The sequence below is a fragment of the Cydia splendana genome, chromosome 13, assembly GCF_910591565.1.
Source record: "Cydia splendana chromosome 13, ilCydSple1.2, whole genome shotgun sequence".
Classification (NCBI taxonomy): domain Eukaryota; kingdom Metazoa; phylum Arthropoda; class Insecta; order Lepidoptera; family Tortricidae; genus Cydia; species Cydia splendana.
Genome location: NC_085972.1, coordinates 7,499,515 through 7,515,234, shown reverse-complemented (window position 1 = coordinate 7,515,234; position 15,720 = coordinate 7,499,515). Strand labels below are relative to the sequence as shown.

Genomic DNA, 15,720 nt, shown 5'->3' with positions numbered 1-15,720 from the left:
ACTCTCTATACACTCTATTCTCTTTGCTCCAGCTGTCAATGTGTGGCTTTCATATTTTGCGCGCTGCTTTCCGACTGTTACTTAAGTATTTAGTTCTATTCTCGTAGTCTTTGCACGTATTCAATACGTGGCAGTTGGCGTACTTTTAAATTTATAATACCCAGAATGAGAATGGACCATGATGTATACCGAAAAACTTCCGCCTAATTTTAAGTCACATGTGTGGGGTTACCCTTAATTTTGTGGCAGGTTCCAATGAGCACATGCATAATGTATCAGCTAGAGTACAGCCTGCGCCCCAGACTTGTATTACCTCCATAAGACCTCACGTTGTGAAACATAATAATACGAAAAAAAGCAGTCACAAATGCAGACGCTTTTACACTAGTAAAGTACTTAACAGCTAGGTAAATAACTCTCTCATCTTACATTACAAGAGCCAAAGTATATTTGTTAATAAAAAGAAGAAGAAGTAAAGATTATTGACGAAACTCCAATTAGGCACTGTGCTTTTATACTAAGAATGAATGACAAATGCGAGCCGTTTTAACGCTCTACCTCTGAAGTACGAATGTGGTACACTGTCAAAGTCGATGTTGTTTCGTTAACGTTCATAATCGTTTAAAACCGTGAAACATGTCAGTGGCTATTTAACATGCTCCATCTAGTGCTTACGTGATCTGTGGGCTAACCCTATGAATAAGATCGGTGATTGGAACCATCCGGAATAACCAATCTTTTCCTGAAGCACATAATTTACGGGTAGATTGCTGTTAGGATTCCTAAGGTTGTAAAGGTCTTGAAAACGTGTTTTTTGATCTGAAATTATGTCTAAATTTCATATGCATGATAATTATGAGAAAAACACAACTATAAACTTATATTCAATTTATAAATAACTATCATTCTATTAATAACATTTTAGGTATGGGTGACCCTATGGGGAGATGACGTAAACAAGGTAAACTTATAACATTGATTTATTCTGACTCCATAAACAAATCTCAGAAGGTTACGCAAATATATTTAAATACACAAGGACGGGACCAGAACCAGGCGGCGCCGCGATATCGAACTAGTTAATTGAGTATGTGCGCACTGTATGCCTTGCGCTGGGCGACTGACTGGACTAAATGCTCCTTCGAACTGTATATCAAAAATACTGACTCTAATCCGCGGCACCGCCATGTCCCTACAACATTTAAAAACCTAAACACCACAATTTACCAAACCGTGTTATGTTTCAATTTCCAAATCTGGTTATTTATACGACCGGTTATCAGTACACGAAGCCCAAAATGAGTCAGAGCTTACCGGCGTGCTCTTCAAGCTAGATTTTGTAATGTTTCCGCTATTATTTGAAACGGATTTTCCGGTCACAATGAAGCGCTATTAACGCCCGCAAAGGGGTTTAATTAAATAGGTACTCGCTTAGACCTATTGTAGAATACCTAGTGCACGAAACTATTGTACGAGAATTCCGGTTGTTCCGGAATTACTTTTATGCCCGGAACATGCCTGTATTGAAGAAGGAATTGATTCAAATTTTATTTAATACTAGCTTTTGCCCGCGACTTGGTTCGCGTGGAATTAGTAATTTGGGTACATGGTAAAAGGCTTATTATGAGTCTTGTAAGTCATTACCGGAAACGGGGTGAAAAGACACGATTTTCAACTTCAACGACGATTTTCACCAATACTCCAAATGATAAAAGTAAAAATTTTGATATAATTTTTTGGGTCTTGGTTAGTTCTTCAATTTTCCATTTGTGAAATAATTTTTTACCTACCCAATTCAGAGAAAATCAAAGAAAACTACCTGTTTTCTCCATATCCTTAAAACGGGGTCGATAGATACAAGAAAGGGTTGAATAGAAATATTAAGTTTTGGTTGTCATAGGCATCGAATTTGGTCATTATTATGTTGATACTCTTTTGGCAAATGGTATATATATCTATTAAACAGCTATTTGACACAAAATTATTTTTTCGTGTCTTTTAACCCCCAAGGCGTGTCTTTACATCCCTTTGTTGTATCTAATCCCCCCTATGGCGTAACTATTCACCCCATATGCGTGTCCACTGACCCCTTTATCACGTAAAATTGCTTGTTATTAGTATATTGCAAAAAAAATGCCTCCTTATAGAGAAAATTTGTGATATTATTTATTATTTAGGTACTACAGATACTATATTACCAGGTTAGCTAACTTTTACTTAGTTAATGTCAAAACATTTACCTCTAGAACAAAGTTCAGACAGGCTTCATTTCTTACCTCGGCGAGACCTTACTTTAGAGTAAAAAAATCTAACTTTTAGGCAGTTTGATTAAGTTTTTTTGGTATCAATGTAGATAATAAATAGTCTACTATAACGCATTCCAAAAAATCTAATTTTAGACATGTACGTTTTTAAATATAACAACTTGAAGGAAAAAGTTAAAAATTTCTCTATTCACCCCGCGATTTCAGTTGACCCCGTTTTACGGCATTGAGCCCCTCTACAAATTTTCACCCTATTTTTTACACCCTTAATGGATGATTTCGGGGATAAAAATGTTATATCCTTCCCTACAACTCAAACTACCTTTACACCAAATTTCATCTAAATCGGTTCAGCGGTTATTGATTCCCCATACAAATTATAACCCCCCTTTTCACCCCCTTTAAGGGTGAGTTCTGGGATAAAAAATATCTTATGTCCTTTCCCGGGACCCGGGAACTATCTGTAAAACAAATATCAACTAAATCAGTTCATCATAGACAGGTAAGTACACTTTCGCATTTATAATATTAATTATATACATATAGTATGGATCGTGAAACTAGAGATGTTACTAGGCTAACAGTTATCGGTTTTTTTTAGTCCGATGAGTATTAACTTGAGTCTATTGAACTTTCATCAATCATCATCGTCAACTAATCCCTTAATTATTTTAAATGTGGAAGTAACTATGTATTTTACCTATTTACCCCTAAACCGCTTAACCGTTTTGGATGAAATAATAATATTATGAATCCCCGGCAAGCAGACGATGTCGAGGGTAAAAGCTAGTGGCATCCTGTTTCTAGACTTAACAACGGCCTATCAGCCGACAAAAACGAAACACTAGATATAATTGGCAAGTCATCTGCTGTTTAAGAAACGACTGCTGTCTTCTCATATAAATTGACGCCCCACGCAGCGTACAGCGTCAACTTGAAACATGCCATCATCTTCAGACAAATATTTTGAATACCGTAAAACAAAAAACATCATATTATTAGTGATAGCGACATTTATTGAAACATTTTATAAAATATAGAACAGTAAAGTTAAAAAGATAGAAATCTGCTTTCAAATGAGCTTTATTTTGATTTATCCACTGTGTTCGCTCAAGATCTTCGCAAAAACCGCGATCTAGAAAAAAGTTAATATAAGTTGTTAAAGATATTCGATGACGTAATTCAAACCACTTACAAAGCGTTCTTCATCAACTGTACCTACAGTTTGAAATAATATTCACTTGCAACGAAACTGTGTGAGTCTCGGTACAAAAACTACTGAGGTTGACTGAAGTAGCATGACAAGTACGAACGTTTCCGAGAAATGACGATGGAAAACAATTATGCACTACATCTGTAAAGGAAACTGAAAATGAACTCGAATTGTTCCATTCCTGCTTCTTTACTATTTCCGAGAAAATACGATGAAAACAATTATGCACTACATCTGTTTCATTTTCTGCTTCTTTGATAATATCGTAACATTCAGCACAGTAAGACAGATTGGTTGCTCTTTCATGAATGCTTTCTTTTATTGTTTTTATAGCAGTGGCTGCATACAGAAACGAATATTCAGTACTAATATAATACAAATTTGATACCAACATCAGTGCATCATTTTCAACATCACATGTTAGTCCGGCAAGAGAAGTTTCTGTTTTTCAATTATAACTTTTTTATTGCATTAAATTTTCTTGCGATATTTATGAAGTATGAAAATAGCAGTAAAATTTATACAGGATAAGTTGGCGCTAAAATTATATAGTAAGAGATTGGATTATTCTGCTCTAATTGAAATTTGGTAAGGAAAGTCCCTGTTAACACAATAACAAGTTACCATCTACCTATATACAGAAAATTTCCTGACTAAAACCTACTGTGGACTCCCACTCATGTGATCTAAACTTATCAAATTCACTGGACCAATTTTCGATATAATTTTGATAAGTTAAGTGTTCATTTGAGAATGAGGGCTCTGTTTGCCAGAATTTCTAGATTTTAATTAATTGTCCAAAACATTTAAAATGCCATTTTAAAGTAAAGCATATTCTGTTATTTTTACAACGTAAATTTGTTGTTTAGAGCATATTTTAATTAAAATGTTAGTAACAGCTTTGTTGCAACGTGGGAACTTCCCTAACATGGCAGTCAAATAATCTGGTCAAAATCGCAAGGCACAACAATGCCTTATACAACAGTATGAGAGCTGCGCACAGCCGGTCGTTGTTCAGATCCTTGGAAAATTTAAGCAATAAACCTCGGTTTATGATCACGACGATGTGTCAAAAACATCACTACATACACACCATAACACAAATAACAACGAAACATACGTCTTAGCAAGATTGATAGTCATCATACTGGTATCGGAGTTTTTGTCGCATGGTAAGACTAATAGCAAGCTATGGAGTCGACATTTGCCATAAATGTAAACTCTTATTCATACTCATACTCATGATTAATTTTATGTATATGAGTTTAATTTATTAAACCTCATTTGTTGCAATAATTCGTGACATTGTCTTTTTTGAGCTGAGTGATAGAAAAATCACAAACAGTACATTGTATAACGGACCGGTCGGGATCATATTTTAGTTCCTCGTGGTTTTCTATCCAGTTCTGTATAAAGCTTGAAGTTCCAGTGGATTTCGTTTGATGAAGAATACTGTTGATATGTTTTAAAATAAATGTATGTTTCAATTGGGTGAGTTGTACTTCACAACGCAAGCACACTATAGCAGATTTTTCATAGTCATATTGTAAATCGTTGTATGGCTCTATCCATGCCAAAATTGCAGCTATTTCTGGGGTTAGGCATAATAATTAATTATGGAATATTCCACAACGTATTTACCACTTACAGATATAAATAACTACTACGTTTGCAATCACCAGTGATTGACACATGACAAATACTAATCAATTTTATCAGCGGTCAGTACCTACATGACATTAGGTCTTTCGCAGCGATGTAGTTTGTATATATGTAGTTGAAGTTATGAATTCATAATGTAATAAAAACATATTTTTTTATATAATTCGACTAAGATAATATACACGACCGACCGCTCTAAAGGCATTTTAAGATAAATTAAATAAATGAGTATGAGTATGAATCAGAGTTTACATTTATAGCAAATGTCGACTCCATAGCTTGCTATTAGTCTTACCATGCGACAAAAACTCCAATGCCAGTTGATGACTTACCTCACAACCAAGGCAGGGCCACAGGTGCACCTCCTAGTTCCTGGTAAGCTTAGATCCCGCACGGGCCGCGCTTTCACTCACACCCTAGAAAAGACTTACCTCACAGCCGAGGCAGTGTCGGGGGCCACAGGTTCCACTGATCCGTGTGATCATGCACCTCCTGACTAAACTTGGCGTCGCGAGCGGGCTGTGCGCGCACGTACAGCGCGCCGCGGCACCACGCGCCCGCGCCGGCGGCGGCCGCTACACGGATGCAGCCTTCTATTGGTATTGGGGCGCCTGTCCAACTAACAAGGAATGAAAACAATGAAATTAGGTCGATTGCAGTCTTCTACCCAATGCTTCTTAAAGGAACAAAAGGATCGATGGACTAGTTATCGGTAATAATACTACTATAGTGGCGTAAGACAGAAGTTGCTCGTTTGTGACTGTTTATATAATTATTATTTAAGACAGGCCTTCACAATCACCGTATTTTTTTTGTTTAACTATGATACTTAAACATTTTTATTATCTCACAAAGGATACATTTTACAATATGTACAAAACTTAAGAAACTAAAACCCGTTCTGAGCCATGCCGGGTCCAAAGGTCCCCATCACACTAGCAGCGTTACCCCGCTGTATGGCGATGGAGACCTGTTGGACAAGCCATGACTCAGAACGGGGGTCATTCCCCTTCTCCCTAAGGCGCTTGCCAAGCTCTCTGAAGAGCTCACGTGCCTCCCGTCCCCAGGGCCTGGCTGTCTTATTATCACCGTATTTGTCATGTTCTCAATACTCACTCAGCAGTGTACTGGAGGTAGACATGCTCGCGTTTCCCCGGCTCGACGCGCAAGTGGCGAGGATAGAGCCGCAGCTTCGCGCTACCGTCCCACACCACACCTAGTGTGATGGTCGCGCTTACTGTAACAACATTAGCTGTAGACTCGGTGAACTAACATTAAGTATAGCTGGGCTTATTCTTATGGCTGAATTCTACCACAGAACTATGCTGTTGCACATTATTCATCTTCACACCACAGAAACTAAATTGTCTGGCACAATGCGGTAGGTATCGGGGAATTTTATTCCGGGAATACTTCGGATGTTGTATGGCCTGCTTAGGCGATCTCAAGGGATGTACGTGGAATTCTCAAATAAAGGCTTGAACATGTAAAAACACAATATGTATAGGTATCATTCTGGGGTTAGAAGCGTCTATTTATGGTAACTGCTCGCTATCTGGCCAACTGTAAATAATTTACAACGTCCTCAGGAAACAAATGTACGAGTAACAGTAAACGACTTTATTACACCTCTTCTCAGCACTCATTCATCCCTAAAACCATTGCATCGTATATTACCTATTCAAACACCACCATTCCATTCGGGGCCTTTATTCCAAATGCTTGAGGAGTCAATCGCTCGGATGAACCCAAGGAATTAGAATAATGATAGAAGCCTGATTAGTTAGAGCTCAAAAATAACCCCATATTACAGAAGTAGTGCATAATTATCTTCCATCGTATTTACACGAAAACGTACGAACGTGACTCGCTATTTCAGTCAGTCTCGGTACAAAAAGTACTGAGGTTAACTAAAGTAGCATGACAAATACGAACGTTTCCGAGAAAATACGACGGAAAACAATTATGCACTACAACTGTATTGAAGTTCAGTGAGCGAATCAATTGTACAGTCGCTATCAGATATATCAGAGCGGAAGGGGTGCTCAAAAATATCTGAACACGCCCTCTAGCGCCTGGACAATAGAGGCGTGGTCAGATATTTGTGAGCACCTTGGTCGCTCCGATATATCGGTTGCGAATGTACAGGGCACGGTTTGACAACGCCAAATATTGTAATGCCGCCCAAGAGGTTACGGTTACGGATTTTTATGTCCATTTGTACTGGTTAACCCAAGGCTTTGATACGCATACTCTTGCCCAACCAATGAGAATTCAGGCTATTTGTCGAGAAAAAGGTATCACAGTAGGGTTTTAAAAATTTAAGGCACCGATAAATAACCACCTGGGCTCCGAAATAATCGTTCGGGTGACATGGGACACGGGGAATTTAGAATCTAAAAGGATATGGGTAATATACCGATAAATTAGAAAACACAAAAATACTGAAAAGTACGGGTATATATAAATTATAAATTAGCGATGTATAAAAATGTATGTTTAAGAATAAGAATAGAATAAGAACAAATATTAATTTATTTTAGGATTCACCACATTTTTATATAGTTGTATCTTTAGTACCTATCTACTTAACTTAAAGGTCTAAATCTGTCAGTGTCAAAAGTGTCATTTTAACCTATCTACTTAAAGTATAGGTATATCTATGATATCGTAGATCGCAGGTAGCATCTTGTATAATCTATTAACTGTATTATACATCATAAATAATTCTGAAAGACGTATTTAAAACTAATTAAAGATGCTGAGAATGTTTAAAATTAAATGATTAGGAAAGCAAACGTAAACAAGTCTTAGACGTACCACGAGTACACTTTTGACGTTCACGTTAGCGACTGCATAAACTCGATGGCAGTCCATCTCGCTCGCACTGATGTATTAGTGCGATAGAGAGGGAATGCGTACGAGTTCTTGCCGTCGCTAACGTAATATCAAATGCCAACTCGTGGTAGCCGTGAAGAACCGTATGTGTGTTACCTTTAATATAGTCTATTTTACAAAAAATATAATCTTACAAAATGAACCACACGGCCTGATTCTAATTTTAATAAACGATATATGGGTCGGATCTGTCAGTGTCAAAAGTGACATTTTTATTTGAAGAAACGTTCCTTTTACACTGACCGATACGATCCATATCGTATCTAGATCTAATTTTTGACGTTTATTAAAATTAGAATCAGGCCGCTAGTCACCTCTGTTCCCTTAAAAACATGAACGAACTTTAATTCTGAAGGAGGTTCAATGAACATTCCTCGGGGATATTAAGATTCACTGAATTTTCACGTGGTTAGACTAAAATTTGAAACTTCATTTAACGTTTCTAAAGAAATAATTGTTGGGACTTTGACTTTGTGATTGAGGTAAGTTAGTTTCTAAAACTCGTTACCTAGCTGCCTGTGTTTCTTTGTTGTGTCACCAGAGCCTCTACCATCAGTTTTGACATTGACATAACGCTCGCGTCTACGTAATTTACTTTCTGTACATCTCGCTTGCACTAATATGCGAGTACGAGCGAGATGCATAGAAAGTAAGTTACGTAGACGTGAGCGTATATGTCAATGTAAAAACTGATGGTAGACGTACAGATGTATAAAATGTCATTAACTTTGTTTATGAGATTAACAAGTACACTTTTGTTAATCTCATAAACAAAGTAATAAGTTGATGACCTATATCGTCTGAACTAGTTCAGAATAAGTAACAATATTGAGTAACAATTTGACGACCGGTCTGGCCTAGTGGGTAGTGACCCTGCCTATGAAGCCGATGGTCCCGGGTTCGAATCCTGGTAAGGGCATTTATTTGTATGATGATACAGATATTTGTTCCTGAGTCATGGTTGTTTTCTCTATATATTTAAGTATTTATATATTATATACTCGTATATCGTTGCCTGAGTACCCACAACACAAGCCTTCTTGAGCTTACCGTGGGGCTTAGTCAATTTGTGTAAGAATGTCCCTATAATATTTATTATTTATTATTTATTTATTGAGTATCACCCTTATCGCACACACTTCACCTCTCCTCGAATGGAATTATCCCACCCTACGGCACTGCACTGGCTGTATACCTACTTAACAATCTCAGTTCGGTTAGCAACGCGATGACGGAAAAGATTATTCAACCAAAAATGTCACTTTTGACACTGACAGATCAGTATCATATCAGAAACAGATCGAATAACTAAACTTCGAATACGCTTGTTAGAAAAAAATCTGTAACACGTACTTCTGGAATGGTTAGTAGCATACCTGGGGCATCTATACGAAAGTGATGTAGCAAAATATTTTATCGACAAAAAATATATCGATGTTACTGTCAACATCTAAATGTTATTCGACATAAATAAATATTACTTATTTTCTCCTCATTTTTAAATAAAAAATAAACAAATTAAAACGTGTAGGTATTTATATGTTTATTTTAAAATAGTTTTCATAATATACAATCAATATTTTTTTCCATATTCATCGGTATTAATGACTGCCGTCTAGATGAAAATATCCACTTTAAACTGCTAAACGTTCTTACTCTATGATATGAATAGTACTGATAGTAAATTGTCATTTTGATTGAAATGACATCCGCATACTTTTATTATCTTAAGAGGCTCGATATTAGATATGACATCGAACCTTTTTATTGTAATCGAGAATGTTCAATGAGCACATGTAATAATTTAATTATATCGACATCTTTTTTATCGATATCAAATCCCTAGAACTTGCCCCAAGTTATCCCAGGTATGGTTAGTAGATATAACCTAACTCTATTTCCATAATTATATTTCACAGGCGACGTAACCATGGCAACCAGGTGAACCAAAACGTTAATTTTACCCAGCACGTACGTACAAAATAGGGCTCGCGGTCGGGTACGGGTTTCGGGTACCCGTTGCCGGGGCCCCGTTCACGTGCTACACGAAACCGGATTTGTGGCCCGTTCGGAACGGGTAATTAGGAACCGTGTAATTAAGATCCGTGTACCCGTGTTACCCGTGTGTCCGGATCCACGGATACAAGGGTCCAGCCCGTTCTCGACGTATAGTGACGATCGGACGCGTTCTTTATAAGAGCGAAGAATGAAAAGTTTATAACGAACAATAATTACATTACCAATAACAAGCAAAACAAAAAAAAATAGAACAACAACAACTAGATCCGGAGCCGAACGCAAATCCGGATCCAAACGCACTACACGGGCACGGATTTTGACAGGTTCGTGTAATTCGGAGGCTTAGCACCGCCGGGGCTAAGAACACGGATGCACGGGTTTGCGTGTAGCACGGATATCGGGAGCCCTAGTACAAAACAGGGACCGAATACCGGTATATTTTTCATACAAAATAACCGGCATTCAATTTAAGTATCTCGGTTTTTAATGTATATTTTTGCACTTATTTGAGCTAATCTGATCAATCATTATCTTTACCTAAATACTATTCTATAATATCAAAGAAATATTGTGAAGGCTATGAGATATTTTGATTTTTAGTTATACCGGTAACGGTCCCTGGACAAAATGGCCGACCATTGCCAATTTTGGCGGGAATTCGGCCTGTGGGTCAATACGATAGTTCAAATACATTTCAAACAGAATCGTTCAAACTGCCAATTCATAAAACAGAATATTCAGGGAATTTTTCAATCGGAACATTTGGAATGAGATAGAGGGAAGCAGTTATCGTTAATAGTGCAGTTATTGAGGATATATATATGCACTCTGGTACCTCCGTTACACTAAATCGAATCCAAGCAATATATCGTGGAATTTTATTTTATAGATACTCGCACGTGGAATATGCATTCGGATATCAAATATTTATCTCCATTCATGTGATTTAAGTTACCGTTGGCAGTCGTTTTTATATATCAATGGTGGCAATTAAAAATATTGGCTCTGGATGAACAATATTTATAACAAAAGTAATATAATTATTGTCGATATGAAGACAACAACGTATCATTATTATGTAGGTATATAGGTAACTCACGGCTTGAATGCCATACTGAAAAGTATGTCTTTCGTGTGTCTCCGTGAGTGACGAATCCAAAATCAATGGCTTCCGGCTCGAGAGACAGGCGGGGAAAATCTACATCTAGTATCAGTGGCAACGTCTGGAGACATAAATAAAATTACTATTAATATTTAGTTGCTTTGCCACTACTGTACCGGCAATTGACTCATAATAGTTCAAAAAAGAATTGAGAAAAGTGGAAACAGGACGCTATCTTTTTCGCCTGTAGTGCGCTTTGCCGCCCCTTCCTACTTAGAAAGCGCAAAGATGGCGTCATAATCTCACTTTGGTCTATCCCATGCATCAATTGCTTTATACGTCATTCCGTTTTTATTGTAGATTAAAGCCTGGTAGTACATTTTATTAGATGGTGTTATTATTCACTGACCTCAAAAATCCCTTCCTCGCAGGAGAACACAAGTTGACCGGTGACCTCACGTTTAGGAGGGTAACTCGAGAGTATACACTTCTTGTCGTCGGCATATTCTTCTTCAACAATTGGCCACATTTCTGCGGTATCCACCGTGACCTCTACGCACATCTATATGTAGGAATTGAGAATGTTAGCAGAAAAAACTATGTCATCAAAAGCATTGTATTACCTACTTAACATTGTACCTATATTACATATATATAATTATGTATACTCTGTCAAGTTCTACATTTTATATTTTGCTGTTTTGTAGTAATGATATCGGCCAAGCGTCATCAACGCGAAACCTGTTGCCACGGGCACATTACACCTGCTTGGCTTGTGTTCGTGTTTCGCGCTCCCGTATTGGCTTATACATCCATGAAAAACGTTGTCACCCTACCTGACACTGTATATATAGTCTGAAATATTATACTCAAAGGCCTATGATGATGATAATCGGCGACAGCGTCGACCTCCCATAAAATTTTCCTACTGACAAAATTGGTTTACCAGACTAAAACGTAAAATATATCTCAAACCCAGTCTTACCGAAGTCGAGCTCCAGGGTTCCACCATCAGCTCGACCTCATCGTGCCGTTCGCCCAGCTCATGTTCGCAGCCACACTCACAATCGTTGGGCTGTTTGTTCACGACGATCTGCCATGGGGCCTCCGTCGCACAGTGCACCAGTAGTGGAGCAGTGCCGATGTTCCGTATTCGGAACCGCTTACGAACCCTAAAAAAAATTTACGAGTTTTTTTGCCTTTCAGAGCCTAGTTTTTTTCTGGAATTCAGGCCAATATGAGATTGCTACTGATTTTATAGGGAGTAGTTGAAAGCAAGAAAAATAGTGTGTTAGAATTATTGTCAAACTTCGATTGACATTATATACATAAGACATCTGAAGGTAGACATTGAACTCTTATACATCTTATAATAAGGAAGTACGTAAACAGGATGACCTAACAATTTCATGTACTGGTACGTCTGGTACACAACAAATAAATAGATAATCTGAAATCTGAATCTTATGTAGATATATAGAGTACACTGTGTTTAAGTGTTAAAAAAATTACTATTTAGGCTGCATGCTAAAATGATTTTGATGAATCTTTCATAAAAATCTCATTATCATAAAAGATGAAAGATAAAAAGATAAAAATACCTAAACTAAGCAACTTAGTACTTGTATCTTAGGTATATCATAAAATGAATCTACTTATAATACCGGCAAATCAATCTTATCAGCCTTTACATTATGCACTTAAGGACGCCTCGTACTCTGCTGGTAAGAGCGTTGGCGTCGCGCTGAGTACGTGCCGCGACTCAAAGTCAGACGTGGCTTTTGACGACAGTACCTAGCTGTTAATAAAAGCGGAGTGCTCTATTCACCCCACTCCTGGATTCAATCTCAATATCTTTCCCGTGTATATCAGATTATAAGTCCATTGGTAACGTTAAATAGATTCCCGGGATTTGCTCGGATCACTATTGAAGCAGTAACTAAGGTATGTTTGTGCTAAAATAAGTAACGTTCATAAAATAACTAGTCGTTTCGTAATAAGCAGCAGCAAAATGTAATATAGTTCTAGCAGAAGAGGCGCTCTCACTGAATCTTGTATGTGTCTGTTTAAAAAGCTCGCCTAGTAAATAATTAATACATTTAGGACCAGTTGCACCAACCACATTCAGCGGACTGATGAACATCACTCAGCAATGAAGTATGAAACTTTGCTTACAATGATATTTAGTGAACGCTTTGACGGAAACAGACGGTTTGGTGCAACTGACCCATATTGTTGTACGAGTAGTTTTAACCTCCATGCATTACAAACAGAGAACCGACACACGATAGTGTATGTCACACGCATCTGCTACTTCCTGCAGGAACCAATAGTTATTTAATACTAAAGACTTGCCTAGCAATTTCGTTGTAATGCAGTTCTAGCGCGCACATATGCGCGCGCACCTCCTTGCACGACGTACGTAGGACAGGTGCGCGCGGCGCTTGTCGGACGCCCACCCGCGCTGGTGCTGGTTCCCAGCGGAACCAGTGGTTTCTGTCGCAACCGAGAGCAAAATTGTATTATTAGGTTTTCCTTATATTACTAAAGAAAGACACCAGCGGCCTTCGGCCGCGGCCACTGGAGGTATTGGTCACTGTTTCTTTAATATAATTATGACAACTATTTCAGTTTATAATTTCTAATTATTTAATTAAAGATAATGTAATTGATCCCTTTTATTTTTGTAAATTAACTTGCGTTTTTACAAAATTGTATCTCTACTGTTGTCCCTGTTGTGTATATTCTTTAGTTAAATCCGATAATATCAAAATTGTTCTGTGAGTTGGCGTCAAGGGTTCTTTAGAACGAGGGTAATGATTTATGTCATGTTCAAATGAATAATAATAATTATAGTATATTACCATTTTTTCCTTGTATGTCTTTACCAATGCCTTTATTACTGACTTAATTTTCCTCTGTGCAAATACTACGTATTCATTTTCTTGTTGTTTATTATTTGTATATTAAATTGGTTGACTATAGACGGTCAAGCAAATCTTGTCAGTAAAAAAAGGCGCGAAATTCAAATTTTCTATGGGACGATATCCCTTCGCGCCTACATTTTTCAAATTTGCCGCCTTTTTCTACTGACAAGATCTGCTTGACCAAGTATAGTTTTCCCATTCACCACTGAATAATTTCCCTAGGGAGGTCTAATAATACAAAATTCAGCCAGTCACCAACAGAATCAAACTGCTTGTCGCAAAATTGGAACAGCGACAAAACTTTTCTCTTTAAAATAGTTGGAGGCATGAGCTGAAAATTGAACACCACAAGGACAAGGAAACGTCGGGAGATTTTAAAATATTTGAATCGCTTGAAGCGAAGGCAAAGTGTAACTGTGGAAGCGAAATGAAACGAGAAATCCAGTGCGGTTTTTATCTAGATTTGAAGTTTCGTGTCGCGCAGAGAAACGTTATGAGTAGGCTGCTTTCTGGGCATCCACTGTTTAGAGTTTTAGAAGAACCTCGACACGAGAGAAGAAGAAGTAGGTACAATATTTTACTTATCTTAAATCCTAATAAATTATAGTTTCTGCCTTATTTCACTTAAGGCGTACCTCTGTCAAAATTTTAAACACGATTGTATACGCTTCGAAGATAATGAAGCGAAAGAATTAACGACACGAAACTGGCATTTAGCAAAACGCATAAGGATATTTGCATTATTTTGCAATTTTGTTTAACCTCTTCCCGGGACTCTTTTGCTTTACAAGTTACAAACAAAAATTCCATTCACGTATTCATTATCAGTTATCATAAATTTTGGAAATAATAATTCGAATAGGTTTATTTCAATCAATCTGAAGAATCGATTTTGACTGAGTCTTTATAGTTCTATGTATATTGAACGAGTGCGAGGTAAATGATGACACATCAGTATAAGTATCGCGGTTTTGACACTGAATTGGTTAAACGGCAGTGTACAGAATACGCTACTTATTTTTTAGAAGGTCTCCAACAACGTAGACCGATAAATGAATCATACGCCGCACGGTCGATTTCTGTAGAGATGAGAATCAGGAGAAGGAGGCAGGCCTTACTTCTGTACAGATGTAGGTAGTGCTTAATTGTTTTTCATCGTATTTTCTCGGAAACGTTCGTATTTGTCATGCTACTTAGTCAACATAGTTTTTGTACCGAGACTGACTGAAATAGCAAGACACGTTCGTACGTTTCCGTGAAAATACGATGGAAAATAATAATGCACTACTTCTGTACTCCTTTCCTGTGCCTCTTTCGGCTCATATGAGTTAATGATGAGTGGGGTGATATTCTAAGCAAACATCCAAGTTGTAACCTTACCCTCGATCGTCAATTGGAATAGTTCTCAGCAGCACCAGTCCAGGCGGCGCGATCTCGCCCCCTACCAAGGGATTCAAACTCACGCGCCACTCCTTCCATTCTCCAGGCGTCACTGAACAAACGGTTGGTTCTACCTGCATTCAACAGACAACATTGCTAACACGAAAACCCAAACTAAAGAAATGAAAATCGGCTCTTTCCTTTCTTTAGTTTTGCGGTAAGCATCGAAAACCTAATAGAGTAAAGAGCTGATTT

The 15,720-nt window shown here is 37.6% G+C and overlaps 1 protein-coding gene and 1 long non-coding RNA gene across 2 annotated transcripts in view; one reads left to right on the top strand and one right to left on the bottom strand.

Annotated features, from left to right (window-relative positions):
- The window catches only part of LOC134796436 (uncharacterized), a 266,691-nt gene that overhangs the window by 117,340 nt on the left and 133,631 nt on the right, over window positions 1-15,720 (top strand). The window lies entirely within an intron of this gene.
- LOC134796336 (uncharacterized) overlaps window positions 3,266-15,720 on the bottom strand; it is a 127,812-nt gene continuing 115,357 nt past the window's right edge. Inside the window, exons 28-35 of the mRNA XM_063768476.1 lie at window positions 15,466-15,599; window positions 13,514-13,654; window positions 12,144-12,330; window positions 11,568-11,720; window positions 11,156-11,279; window positions 6,256-6,376; window positions 5,571-5,758; window positions 3,266-3,399 (exon numbers count right to left, since the gene is read on the bottom strand). Of these exons, the coding sequence (XP_063624546.1) occupies window positions 5,572-5,758; window positions 6,256-6,376; window positions 11,156-11,279; window positions 11,568-11,720; window positions 12,144-12,330; window positions 13,514-13,654; window positions 15,466-15,599 (1,047 nt within the window). The 3' untranslated portion in view covers window positions 3,266-3,399; window position 5,571. The remainder of the gene's footprint in view (window positions 3,400-5,570; window positions 5,759-6,255; window positions 6,377-11,155; window positions 11,280-11,567; window positions 11,721-12,143; window positions 12,331-13,513; window positions 13,655-15,465; window positions 15,600-15,720) is intronic.